This window comes from Panicum virgatum, chromosome 6N, assembly GCF_016808335.1.
Source record: "Panicum virgatum strain AP13 chromosome 6N, P.virgatum_v5, whole genome shotgun sequence".
Classification (NCBI taxonomy): domain Eukaryota; kingdom Viridiplantae; phylum Streptophyta; class Magnoliopsida; order Poales; family Poaceae; genus Panicum; species Panicum virgatum.
The window spans coordinates 49,649,259-49,663,910 of NC_053150.1; the positions used below are offsets into that span (position 1 = coordinate 49,649,259).

The 14,652-nt window shown below is 51.8% G+C and overlaps 1 protein-coding gene across 1 annotated transcript; it reads right to left on the reverse strand.

The window, feature by feature from the left end:
* Nucleotides 1–287: 287 nt before the first annotated feature.
* On the reverse strand, nucleotides 288–4,800 carry LOC120680301. Its single transcript, XM_039961913.1, has 2 exons — nucleotides 4,467–4,800; nucleotides 288–2,709 (listed from the first exon to the last, which is right to left on the reverse strand). Exon 2 carries the CDS (start codon nucleotides 2,462–2,464, stop codon nucleotides 347–349), a length of 2,118 nt encoding a protein of 705 aa, XP_039817847.1. The 5' UTR covers nucleotides 2,465–2,709; nucleotides 4,467–4,800; the 3' UTR covers nucleotides 288–346.
* Nucleotides 4,801–14,652: the final 9,852 nt, after the last annotated feature.

The following is a 14,652-nucleotide window of genomic DNA, read 5'->3' on the forward strand; positions in this document are numbered from 1 at the left end:
ACCCAAGCTCCCGGAGGTACCCGAAGGTTTTGGTGACCTTCGTCGACTGAAGACGCGTGAGTAAAACGTGAGTATGTAAGAGGGTCGGAGTTGTGCACCCTCCAAATGCGTGAGGAGGTCGGATTTGTAAACCTCTCATCTTGTAATTTTACCCCGGAACCGGCCAAGAGTGAGCTGTAAATGAGTTGGGAGGGAGCAATTTAGTAAAACCTGGCCGAGGGCTAGGGGTATAAATAGCCCCCTCTCTCCACAGTGTGAGGGGTTCAATTTTCTGACTATTATTAGAGAGCTCGGTATTTACTTTCATTGCCACCTTTCTTATTGTTCATGCTCCCTGTTTGGGCATCTACAAAGCAAAGATCCCAACATACATTAGCAGCAGGACATGGGTGATGAATTCACCGCCAGTGCTGAGATGCTGGCTGTGGAAAGCACCACCGCAGCGAGGCGCGACGAAGAAAAGCATCTCCAGCCACACAGCGGTGATGAGCTCCCAGCATTCATCTTCCTGGATAGCGATGAGCTCTTGGGCTACCTCACACGCGCGATTGGTCACTGCAGAATCCAGATCCTCGTATGTGCTTTGCAGAAGTTGCATATGAGCTGTCGGTTGTTGGCCGCTGCTGCCCTGGGGAAGAGCCACCGCTTCGGCTGGTCCACCGCCATGGACATTTTTCCCTGCTTTGAGGAGTTCCTCGTTCTCCATTACCACTCTTCCCCCAAGTCCATCCATAAGATGATTAAAGGCGAGCAACGGGTCCATTCCACTGCCTGTCTGTTTCCAGACCTGGAATACCATCCGGGCAGGGTTCCCCTCATGGGCCACACCTGATAGGTTACGGACCTTTTTTGCTTCCTCCAGTTCGCCGTGAGCTTTGCGATGTAAGAGCTGTGAATTGGTCTTGAGCATCACCCCGCACTTGAAGACGAGGTACATGATATAATTCGACACCTCTCTGCACATCCTCTTCTTCCCCTTCATATCAGGACTGCTGCTGGACTGGGTGCATCCTTCATAGTAGCAGATATCTGTTGCCATGTGCCAGATGAGCACGCTCGTCTGGAAATCCATGGCGGCGTCGATGCTCCGGTGTAGCGCCGCCGTCCCTGGACGAGCAGAGGCCGAGTCTCTATGGTTGCCCGCCCACTTCTGGAGGGCCAGCAGACCACCGGTGCTGGCAAAGTTCCAATCTTGCTGCCCGCCTGCTCCCAAGTCTAACAGCTTGTCTAGAACCAACTCCTTGAGATCCCCGGGGAGGGCGATGCGCGTCACATCGAGTGCCTGGACACCACAGGCTTTGAGGGGCTTCTCTATCCATCTTCGTAGCACGGACCCCGCCGTTCCTTGAGCAGCAGAAGCATCGTCTTCCGCGGCAGCATGTTGCCCGAACATGTTATACTGAGCTAGCTTCTCGGACCACTCGGCCCTGCTAGCCAAATGCAAATTTACATCACCATCCGTGGTTTCTCTCATACAGTCAGAAAACGAGATGAAGGCAGACGACACATCCAGGGCGACGGCTCCTGCCAGCAGGATGTAGGACACCACGACATCAGCTCTGCTGTAGGCTCGCAGCCCGCCGCCCTTGTCGGTGGCCACGAAGAGCGCCAGAGCGATCGGAGTGGGCAAGGTTGAGAAATACAGGACGGGTACGAGGAGCGCTACTAGTGTCAGGGTGACAAGACACCGGACATTGTTGAGCATACACCCATGGTCTTCAGCGTCAGGACTGCACGAGCATGCGTAGTCGAGCAGAAACCGCTGGCGGAGGTGGCTGAGAGGCTTTTTGGTGTAGAGGTCTTGGTAGAAGGGTACCAAGCGTTCGGCGACGTAGCCGTAGGCCTTGGAGCTGCGGCCTTCCCTGCGCCTGTACTGCTCGTGCAACTGTGGGATGATGTCCGACTCCGCGCATACCACAGTTGACAGGTCGTTGAGTGGAGCGTCCACGGACATGACGGGGTGGACATCGGAGCCGATGTCCAGCAGGCTGCCCTTTTCCTCCGGACCGGACCCAGAGTGGGCATTGAGCATGCGATCGAACCTTCTTCTCAGCCGCTCCCCTGCAAGTTCTGTTAAGTCCGAGCTATAGCCGCGGCGATCGACGCCTGCTGCGCCTGGGTTTCTACTACTACTACGCCGCTCAACTCTGCTGCTACGGTGCTGCTGTAGCACGAACGACATGCTGCCGAGGGAGTGGTCCCTGCGCTTCGCCGGGCTCGCAAGGTAGAGGCAGAGGGTGCGCTCGGCGTACTTGACGCAGCCGCTGAGGAACATGAGCACCATGGCTGCAAGCAGCCGCCCGTCCGACAAGGACGACTTGGAGACGACGTAGCCGGCCAGCGCCACCTGGGTGACGAGGCCCAGCAGGTGGCGCCCCCACAGCTCGTTGTCCTGCATGGAGAAGGCCGTGATGCTGCTCTGCCCGCCCAGGTGGACCAGCACGAACGGAGCCCAGAACGGCATCAGCTCGTGCCGCGGCCTGCTCGTGCAGCCGGACACCGCTAGATGGCCGAGCACGAAGACGGCCACAAGGTCGGCCGACACGTAGGCAAGCCACAGGAGCGAGTGGAGTACGCGCGACGCGCTGCGCGCTCCGGATGCCCGCTGCGAGGAAGAGGAAGACTTGCAAGGCCAAGCTTAGGAGGACCAGGCAGTGGATCTCCCATTCGTCCCACAGTTGTTCCACAGACGCCAGACTCTTGAGTGCACTGATAATATTATATAATATATATATAAGCAACAAAGCCATGATTCATATATTTTTCAGATTTCATTCCAGTTTGCTGTTTATCTGTGCACAGATTCTTTTCTGAGAAAAAAACCATCTAATTGTTTGATGTTGCAAACATTATTCTTTGATGCTTCTAATCATTTCATGATTTTAGTGGACGAAATATATATGACAGATTTTCTCATGTTACAAATGCTAGCATTATTGCTCTCGTATGTTTCATAATACTTCACGTTGCGGTAGAATAACACCCTGCTACATTGGAGACAAACATATGCAAAATCATAAAATTCAACGGAATTTTACACAGTACCAAATTTGCAAAACCACCACAGGGGCCAAATTTGCCCGGTTTTGACAGTTGGATGGCCTATGTTGTCCGGTTTCGTAAGTTAAAGGTTGAAAATCGGACTTTTGCGATATTTGGAGGGTGTAAACCGGATTTTTCCCTAATAATAAATATGTAAATAATAACATAGATTGACAATCTTAGACTGATGTTTTTATTAGATTCATCATGTAAAATGCTTTTATATTTTTTTAGTTCGATACACCATATTTCGCTACTAATACAGTCGAGATTTTGGGAGGATACTTGGGTGGGCCAAAAGCCATTTAGAGAACAGTATCTATCAATTTACAACATAGCTCGCCAACCACATACATCAGTAGCGAGTGTGTTAAGTTCAGAACCCCTAAACATTTCATTTAGAAGGGCATTGGTTGATGAAAAACTCTTAGAATGGCTTGATTTGGTAGCTAAGATAACCAACATCAATTTAGTTGAAGGGAGTGATCACTTTAGATGGAATTTACATAAATTCGGGGTCTTTACAGTTAGATCTATGTACCTCCACAAGATGAACCAAAATGCTCCCTTTCGCCACAAATTGATTTGGAAACTAAAAATTCCTCTTAAGATAAAGATTTTCCTTTGGTTTTTCCAAAAAGGAGTTATCCTAACAAAAGATAATCTAGCGAGAAAGAATTGGAAGGGGAGTTTGAAGTGTTGCTTCTGTAATTGTAATGAATCAATTACACATCTCCTCTTTGACTGTCACCATGCAAAGGAGATTTGGAAGATAGTCTATTTAGCTACAGGGTTAACCCCGCCAAGATCGATTTCCCATATGCTAGGAAATTGGCTCTCAAATTTTGATAACAACGAGAGGCGTGTCGTTTTGGTGGGGGCAGCTGCATTGTGTTGGGCTATTTGGAGGTGCCGTAATGATATTATTTTTAACAAAACCAAGTATTCATCATTTATGCAGGTTGTTTTCAAGGGAACCTACTGGTTGCACTTATGGGCGCAACTGCAACATAAAGATATGATAAAGATGATGTTCCGAAAGGCAAGTCTTGCATTGGAGGTCGTCGCCTTGGAGATAGCCAATTATGGGTGGAAGCATAACCTTAGAATTGGTTTAGATGATTTTCCCTTTGCTCATTCCCCAAGCTAGCCAATAGACGACTATATTTTGTAATAATCTTTGGGCTGTGTACACTTTGTAGAGGCCGGAACTCGTTTTCATTATCTAAAAAAATATTTCACACAAACTCTTAGTAGTCAAAATGACAACCACTGTTCTAAACGGTCTTATATTTTCTAGAGAAATGCCTATCTAAACTAGAAAAGGTATCGAATTACACCGGTTGAAAGCGGCGCTCATGAGTATACATCATTCTTTTCTGTAATAATAAAAGTGAACACAATAAGCTAGTATACATCATTACCTTTGGCTGTTCACCAGACTTTCGCTGCCATGTTCCTCGCGATTTCTAGTCGGCCTCATCTTTGAATTGGTGGAGACATGCAAGCAAACCACATCGCAAGCCTCGCTGCAAGGGTTCTAAATAGCAAGTTTCGGGGTGAGAGAATAGATGCTTGCTTAAATGAAGAGCGAGAGTAGGCATCTATCCCAATACATCGATTAATATATGATTTGAATAATCTCAAACTCTGTTAGCTACATATATGTTGCCATAACCTGACATATAAACAAAATGAAATTGACTTTTGGTGTGCGAGGTTTGGAGTATAACCTATGGATACGCATGCATGCAGCTGGTCATCTGTGTTTGTACAATGTTTCAAACAAAAGTTTTTATAACAATATGGATGCCAGCATTGGTCTTATCCATTTTATTTGTCCGATGATGGAGGGCAGAAAAGAATATTCTTTTCTGATGTTGCATTAAACAAGCAAGGTTGATTATTCCCGGCCCTTCGCTTGCCATGAGATATACTACTGATCTTGTCTGAACCGTCCTATGATGGAGGGAAGAAAAGAATATTCTTTTCTGATGTTGCATTAAACAAGCAAGGCTGATTATTCCCGGCCCTTCGCTTTCCATAAGAGATACTACTGCTGATCTTGTTTGAACCTTTTTTAGAAACCTACTGCTCCCTCCATCTTAAAAAAACAAGTCATCCTACGAATTCTAGAATAACTTTTAAAAAAAAAGATAAAATGACCATATTTGTCTATATTTACTATTTATATTTGGCACTAATTAATTTATTATCTTATTATTTGGCCAACAAACAGAGCCTCCACGTTCGCTCTCAAGGTCTAGAAATTACTATGTTAATAGGAGAAAATAGAAAAATAAAAATTACCCACCACTGCCATTATAATAAAAATTAGCCTAAAATACTCATACGCCTAATTAAAAATTACCCACCAATGCCATTATGAAAAATTAAATATAAAATACCATTTAGCAATGTATCAGTTACAAACATATTATTAATAAAAATTAAAGCTAACAACAATCAATCAACATAAAAAGAAAATAAAAATAATTATATGCATAATATTATTAAAGCTCAACAAATTAAATTGTTATTATAGGTAGATCATATTTGAATTGTTTTAATTAATAATAAAACATAATTTACGATAATAAACAAGGTGATGCATGGTAACAAATAGTATAATTTTTAAAAAATAGTAAGAATACAACGATATATAATTTTTTTAATTTTCAATACTAGCCGCCCAAATGCGCGGGTCATACGCCTAGTTCTTCTATGTCAGCCGTGCTGGCTGGACCAGCCTCCCTCCTCGTCTTCGGCAAGGGAGGGCATCCGGTCGTACCGGGAACGACGGCCACCGGCTTCTAGCAGAATCCGATGTACGCCGAATCTATCCCTTCCTTTACGCACGCCGAGAAGCGCATATACTGCTGTGTCTGCAGACCCGTAGTAAGGGCGTCTGCAGTGCGCCAGCGATTTGCGCCGGCGATTTGAAGGAGAGAAAGGGACGGCAGACGCTCGGGACTCACACGCGTGAGAGGGAGCTCTCTCGGCGAGCGTGCGAGCTAGCGACGAATTCGTCGCTAGCGACTACTGTGCAGCCACTATTCATCGATTAGAAAAATGAAATCGCCGGCCATCTCGTCGACCGTTGCAGACGTCCTAAACACCTTTGGGTCGCCGTTTCAGCTTGTCTGCGCTACTTTACGGTAAACAACTCTTGTGTTACTTCGCGAGACGAATCTAATGATATCTTTGAACGCGTAATTAGATGATGGTTATTGTAGCATTACTGTAGCCAATCATCAATTAATTGCCGTCATTAGATTCGTCGCGAAAAATTACACACATCTCTAAAGAGGTTTTGCAAATAAACTTTATTTAGTACTTCATGCGGAGCCTAGAAGACGTATTCTAGGAATCATAGAATGCCACATGGCAAAGTTCAGATGGAAAACCGCGTCGGCTGACAGTTCTGCTACAACGTCACACGCAGCCATCAGATACCTTATAAGAACTTAGGCTGTGTTTAGTTCGCGAAATTTTTTGGGTTTGTGTACTGTAACACTTTCGTTGTTATTTGGTAATTAATGTCCAATCATAGGCTAATTAGGCTTAAAAGATTCGTCTCGTCATTTACAGTTGAACTATGTAATTAGTTATATTTTTCAACTGTATTTAATACTCCATGCATGTATTCAAAAATTCGATGTGACGGATACTGTTTGAAAATTTTTGGAACTAAACAGGACCTTAGCAGTACTACGATCGAAGGGGTTACATCTACTGTCAACAACAGAACAACTGTCAACAACGGGCAACAGAACTGAGGGGCAAAGTTAGACGCGCGCAAGCTCTCTGCATCTCTGGGCCTCTACGCAGCATCGTGAGCGCGATGGAGCTGAAGCCTGATGAAGCAATAGCTCGTACCCGAGACAAGCGGTGGCGCGCAACTAAAGCGAGGCAAAAAGAGTGCCCGGCGAAGCTGGATCATGTGATTCTGTTCTGTATTTGATTATTCTACCGCAGAGATCATGCCAATCATCATGATCATGTGAACTCATTTCTGTGCATACATTGGTTTGGCGCATTTCCCTCATGCTTTAGGGTCCGAAGCTGGATTGGATGGTAGCAGAAGATGAAGAAGAGGCACAATCAAAGTTCGCTTTTAAAGCAGCTTGAAATTTGCTTCACCTCACCTAGTGTATGGGTTTGCAATGCCCCGACCGAGGCAACACCTTTTGACTTTCCAAGGATGTGAGTAGTAGTATGAACACGGAACGGACAGTAGGCTGCATGCTGTAAATATGAAGGCTATGTAACTGCGAGCTGGCAGAATTTGCCCAGCAGCGACCTTTGCTGGAGAATGCACCTAGCGATGTTTCCCTCCTGGAAGGTTTGATCTTTGTTCAAACATGCAAATCCATCCTGTTTTTTTTTTGTGGAAATGAGAACATTTTATTAATTTCAAGAAGTTACATCGAGTGGATACAACGCCTTGAAACCGTTCCCGGCCTCTGTTCATTGGGCACACAGCCTACTAGATTTTAGGTTTAACAGACACATTAATGACTTTCGATCCTGAGACTAGAACGTCACCCATGTACCTAACTTCACCCATGTGCCTAGGTAAAAAAATCCTTTGCCACCCGCTCCAACCACCGAGAGGCCGCAACAAGCGCCTCCTGGGAAGTAGCATGTTGTAGGGTAGCCCATGTACGAAGCCAGTGCATTGTCCTGTAAATAATATGCAAAAAATTAGATTGTTTGTTTTCAAATACAGTGTCATTCCTGCAGAGCCAGACAGACCAGCACATGGCTGCCGCTCCCACCATGATGAGTGATTTATGATGTTTTAAAATTCCATTCAGCCAGCTCCCGAACATGTTGGATATACTTGTGGGTTGGCGGAGACCCCATGCCATGTATACTGTGGCCCAAGCCATTCGCGCAAAACGATAGTATAGAAACAGATGCTGAATCGTTTTATTTTCATGACAGAAGCAGCATTGTTGATTATCCTGCCAGTTCCTTTTCGCCAAGTTATCCTTTGTGAGGATGATGCCGCACCTAATGTACCAGATGAATATCTTAATTTTTAATGGTAGTTTCAGCTTCCATAGTTTCTTGTTGACATTGAGAACGTTCTGACTTATTAATCCCCAGTAATGTGACTTTACTGAGAAGACACATGCGGGGTCAAGATTCCATCTAAACTCATCCTCATCGTGGCTGAGTGTGATGGGAGCCAGTCGGGCTGCTAGGTTATTCCACATTGCTAGTTTATTTTCGATGAGATCCATACGCCAAGATAGATTGGGTGTTGACGCTGAAAGTACTTGACCCATCGTATCATGTTTTCTCCTTGCAATATTATATAATTGCGGGTATTGTTATCTCAACGGTGTGTTACCTAGCTAAATGTCTTCCCAAAATCTAACTTGTGACCCATTCTTTATAACAAAGGTCCTGAACCGGAGGAACTCACCTTTTGCTTTCATCAAGCTTGCCCAGAAATGAGAGTCACCGCTTTTCCATTGGAGTTGAACCAACGGTTTAGTCCCTAGGTATTTGTTGCGTAGAATCTGCTGCCAAGTACCATCTGTTGTCAACAGTCAGTATAGCCACTTGCTGAGCAATGCAATATTTTTAAGTTCGAGATTTTGTATCCCTAAACCTCCTTATTCTTTAGGTTGGCACAGGATATCCCACTTTGCTAGCCGATATTTTCGTTTGTGCTCATCACTCTGCCAGAAGTACCGAGATCGGAAGTAATCCAACTTCTTGCGAACCCCTTTTGGAATCTTGAAGAAGGACATCATGTACGTCGGTAAGCTGCTAAGAACTAAGTTGATCAAGATTAGCCTCCCTCCCATGGAAAGGTTTTTCCCTTTCCAGCTACTAAGGTGCTTTTCAAAACATTCTTGTACTCTCAACCAATCATTGTTTGCTAATCCATCCTGTGTCTGCTAAACATGCTAATTCGGGAGGCATACACTGGTGAAGGAACGATGAAAATGGGCAAACGACTGAAAACCAGTGAGACGAGTTTAGAAAAGATTTCAAACTTGCATATCTATAGAGTATATTCAGAGATGTACTTTTGCTGCAAGAATGCACCCTCAAATTTATCATTGTTCATATGAGTTAGTCTAGAACAAGTTTGAACCTCAGCTGAAAGGATCCCGTCGCTGGTGTGATGTCAACACTCAACACACGCAACCATCCCTGACAACCTTGGCTGACACGGAGGTGGTTGCTTCGTTGCACCCGCCGCCGGACACAGGGGTGGTCGCCCAACGACCACGCCATGGGCTAGAGCGCCTCGCATCAGTCATCACTAACGCCGGCGGCGGATTGTATATCTATGGGAGCCGGCGCAGAGACGCCGGGACAGAATAGAGGATTGGTCCTCCGATCATCTGAACTCGGAAGAGATTCATGCGGCCGCCGCCGCCGGCGGCTGCCTAGCTTGTCGTTCGATGCCACGGCTCTCCGGGCGGAGCCCGGACTCCGGAGCACACCGAGCGGCGAACCGTGGAGGGGAACGGCAAGCGATCGAGCAACAGTCCCTGCGAGGGTGGGAAGGGTCTCCGATCGTTGCCATGGAGCACCCCACTGGTCCCGTTGGCACCTCCAGTTACTGGCAATCTGGCCGCACTCGGGGAACACTGGGACGCGCTCGCTCCTCGGCGCGGCACGCCTGATCGCCACGGATGACGCCGGGCGTCGCGCTGTCGGCAAACCGACGATCCTAAGATCAGGAACGCGAGATCCACAATACTGTCTAGCTGGGTGCCTCCCTGAGCAATCCAAACCGTGCGCTCACGTCGGTGAGGCCGTCCCCAGCTTGCGACGCAGTCCGTTACTTACTGTCCACCACCCGGCACCGGCGAGCGAGACCATGACCGCCGCCGTGGCCATCTCGACCCCACCTTGATACGCGTGAATGGCAGCGAGAGTTCCATCACTGATCAGGCATGGGCACTCCTGACTAGGAGCTGCCTTCTTGGGCATCGGCGCTGTGCCGCGACTCACCGTCGAGCAGAGCGGCGAGTAGGGGACGGGGAGGAAGACGGAGAGTACATGACAAATCAACTGGGAACATACGGGTCCATCTCAGCCGCACAAATGCCATCCAACGGCTGCAGGAGGCCCAGGGGGCGGACGGTATTCCATTTACCGTCCACCCGGTCGGTCCTCGACGACAAGCGCCGTCCCGGCGTCCGCCAGGAGGTCCGGCGGCTGAGGCCGGACAGCCCCAAGGTTCTCGCTTCGCGTCTGCATGGACGAGCGCTCCACGTCGTGCACTCGTGCTCCTCCCCGGCAAAGGCCATGCTCGCCGCGTCGTCGTCTTCCCCGTCAGACCTCGACCAGCGCGTCCATCCGGCGGCTCAATCCGGATCAGTGTGTGTCGTTGAGTCCAAGGTCTCCGTTTGCTCTAGTTGGGCCCAGGCGGCGTCATCTCTCGTCTCTGCTCCAGAATCGATGATCTTGATGCGCGCGTCGCCCATCCGCACCTTGCGTGCTGGCATGGCATGGCATGGCCACATGCCTGCATTCATGCACCGCGCTTCAGCTCTTCTTCAACATCGACCAGCATCCTCCATACCCTTGCAAGTGTCGGATCGGCGCTTAGCTTTCCTATGCGTCTGCTGCGCCAGCGAGGAAACGACGACCATCTTCCTCGACGAGGTGGACACGGCCGGTCACGACGGACGGCGTGGTTGTATGCTAGGAGCGGCCCAGGCGACGAGGCGCCTCGATGGAACGGATGGACAGGTTCGAGGGCCGATCGAGCGCACGACAGTGCTCATGGCGATCATCCATGGACACGCTGGATTAGGCATCTCGCGGCGCTGCTTCGGCAGGGGGACGCTTGCCGGCACGGTCGAGGCCCCGTGAGGCAGTTGAAGCGCGCAACTCGTGGTCCATGCGGTTGCGGAAGCGCTGTTGGTCTTGGCTCTCGATGAGGACCCGCGTTCGTAGGCAGTGGCGTGACTCGCCGTCGAGGAGAACGGCGGGTGGAGGAAGACGAAACGATCTCGCTGTCGGCCAGAACGAGGGATGGGGGAATACGCGCGTCAATCTCAGCCGCACATTTGCGATCCAACGCCTGCGGGAGACCCAGGGGGGGACGGTATTTCATCTACCGTCCACCCGGACAGTATTCGAAACACCGTCCACCCCCTGGCTCCGAGCGCACCGTCCGCAGGCTGGCGTCCTCGACGACAAGCAGCGCCGCCCTGCGTCTGAAGTCAGTCGGGACTCGGGAGGTCCTGCTGCTGCGGGCCTGCGACGGGACATCCCCCAAACTCTGCACCTCGCCTCCGAGTATAGGAGTCGCCGCGGCCGCCCCCAACGCCGTCCCTCCTTGGCGTGACCATGCTCACCACGCCGTCTGTCTTCCCCGTCAAGGCTGCTCGCCGCCGCGTTCTCGAGTCGAGATTCGAGAATCGAGCAATGCGTGGCGTCGGCGCGGCGCGCGCGCGCTCTGCCGCCGCATGTCCATCTGCAGCTACAATCAATTCGGTGACCCAACCTTCTGAAGTCGTCGATGACTCGCAGTAGCCGCTGTCTTGCTGACGTCCATTTCCACGGAACACAGCTAGAGGGCTCGCTCGCACGGAGTCCATGCCGAGGTCGCGATCGACCGCGTCATCGTCGCTCCGGGTGCAGAGGGCGGCCGAGCGCTCCGTCGCGCACGCGCGGTGGCCGGCGTCACCGACTGCAACGACCGGACCGGCATTTGCCGCGGCTCTCGACCGCTCCCCGTTTGCCTTCCTCTGCTAGCATCACACGCCGACACCGGCACGCGTTCGACATTTCGTTCTCTGAACTGCAGTGGCGTTCGACCCCGTGAAGGCAGATAAAGCGCGAAGCTCGTGGTCCATGCGATTGCGGAGGGGATGACCTTCGACGGCGGCGCTGTTGGTCTTGGCTCTTGATGAGGAGCTGCATTCCTGGAAATGGCGTGACTCGCCGTCGAGCAGAACGGCGGGTGGAGGACGAAGGCGAAAGGATCTCGCCATATGAAAAATCAAGGCGCAATCTCATCCGCACAATAACGATCCAACGGCTGTAGGGGGCTCAAGGGGTGGACGGTATCCGCAGGCCGGCGTCCTCGACGACAAGCAGCCCCGTCCTGCTTCTTAACGTCCACCGGGCCAAAGGACCTCTAGCTGACTTGTTTAGGGGAACCCAGCGGCACTCCTCAGATTTTGGGATCGACTCCTCATGGGAGCGAATTTCAGGTTGAGGTTAAAAAAATCCCCTCGCCTGTCTCATGTCCAAAGCATTGTGGAGCCCGGCCTAACTCACAAGGCGACGGACCCCCGTGTACGGGTGGGGCAGGGGTTCGGGGGTTTTCTTGGCCTGCTGTGAGAAGGTCATTCTACCTCTCAAAAACAATACCGTGGGGGCGGTCTTACCCCCGCAGGTCAAGTTTTTTTTTTAACGTCCACCGGGAGGTTCTGCTGCTGCCGCTGGACATGCCCCAAGCGTTGCAGCTCACCACTGCGCGAAGGAGCCACCGGCCGCGCCCAGCGCCCGTGCCCCTCCCCGGCATGACCATGCTCGCGACGGGTAAAGGTGGACATGCGCAAGCTCTCTGCATCTCTGGGTCTCTACGCAGCACTGCGAACGCAACGGAGCTGAAGCCTGATGAAGCAAGCAATAGCTCGTACCCGAGACAAGCGGTGGCGTGCGCGCAACTATGCGAGGCAAAAAGCAAACAGTGCCCCGCGAAGCTGCGAACTGCGAAGCCACATCGCCGTGCTACGACGACGCGCTCGATCACGCGCATCGGCCGGGATCCCGATCTCCATCATCCCACGGGCGACGGCGAGATGCGATGAGCCGCCTAGTGGGTTAATGGCTCGTCGGAGATACCATCTACCCTGCATCGCACAAGGCATGCGCAAGAACGCCGTGTCATTGAAGATGGCCGGTGCGTGGCCGCGCCGGCTCGCCGCCGGACGCCAGCAGGCAGCGGCAGCAGCAGTACTAGGGTAACGGCCTCGGCAATAAAACCGGCGCTACCAGACAGCTGCAGCAATAGTGCCGGACTGGATCGCCGGCCCGGCCCGGACCTTTTGTTCATTACTCCCCGAACAAAGTCGTTACCGCTAGGGCATTGACGCCGCGGCAGGCAGCTAGCTAGGCTAGCGCCTAGCGCATTAGGCTTGCCGCCGGCGCCGAGACCCCACCCGGTGGCCGGAAGCAGCTGCCCGCCACGGCATATGCTGCCGTGCCGTTCCCCCAAGCCCGGTTGCTGTTGTCCAGATGTGCGTGCTGCGGCGCGGCCGGCCAGCCGGCAGAAAGCGGGATACGGCGGGGTGGCGCCCGGCGCACGTGGACGGACCGGGCTCCCGCCGGGTAGCCCATCCGCCCGTGTCGTGGCGGAGCGAGACAGGACACGGGAGGCGGGAGCGACTGGCTGGCTGGCTACTCGGCTAGCCCTCCCTGTCCGTCCCTGAAGTCCTGGTCCCTGCCTGGGCCAGCAGCATGGCAGGCGGCACCACCGCCGCCACATGGCCTCTCTGCAATCTGGATGGATGTGCGGGGGGGTCCTCGTGAGGGCGTGGGCGTGGGCGTGGCCGGCCTGGGCCCTGGGCTCGCGAGAGGGATTGGCATTTGGATGGATGGAGCCGTGGAGGCCGTACTAGGGTGTGTGTATGTACGGGCATCGTAGACGTACGGTACGTGTGGAGAGAATCGCTTCGCTATTCCCACGGCCGGTACGCCACCTTCTTTTGTGCCTGCCGCCGCCATGGTAGCCATAGCTCTTAATTCAGACATTTAGTTTTTACCAGCTGCTGTTATTCTTCGAGGGACCGATTGATGATGACCGATTGAATCGGTCCATTGCGGCGGTCAGTACGGCGGCGCCCGGCGCGACCACGGCGGCGGACCGATTGAGCTCTCTCTCATCGGATACACCGCAGAGGTTACGACGGAAGAAAAGGAAGGCAGCGGAAGTACCAGCGACCTAGCTCTCTCCCCGGCGACCTAGCTCTAAACGGTGTCCTCCCGGCCGCCGGCTCCGGCGAGCGGTGGCCCATGCCGCATCAGGTCAAGCTCGCTCCTTCCGTCCGTCTTGCGCTGCGCCAGCGCACGGCCAAGGATGGCGATGCAACTTCTGATCCAGTCAAAGATCGATACATGCTCCAGCGCGCCAATGAGGAGATCGCCCTTCTCTCTTGTGCTAATCTGAGTGCGGGCATGGGGAAATTTTGGGCGTCGGATTCAGATTCTGAGTGTGATGATCTTGGGGAGGTTGAGCTGTTGTCTTCGGGGCGACGCGGTGCTCCTTGTTCGGGGAGTTCCTACACCCAAAAGGAGGCTTCATTTTCGACGGTGTCGCCACCATCCCGGCATTCCAAGCCGGGTTCGTCGGCATCGCCACCATCCCGGCAATCCAAGCCGGGTTCTCAGTCGGCGACGTCTCCTCCAGTGTTGCCGCCGTGGAAGAAGGTGTGGAGAGGACCTTTGCCGCCAAGGAGGGTCTCTTCGGCGAAGACCTTGGGCGATGTCATCCTTCCGGCCTTAGCGGCGGCCGGCGGCAGGACAGTGGCGAGGGTGGGCGATGATCCGAAAATCTCGTCGGTCCAAATTTCAAATGCACCGACCCTCCCCAAGCGTGATTACCGTTCGGATTTG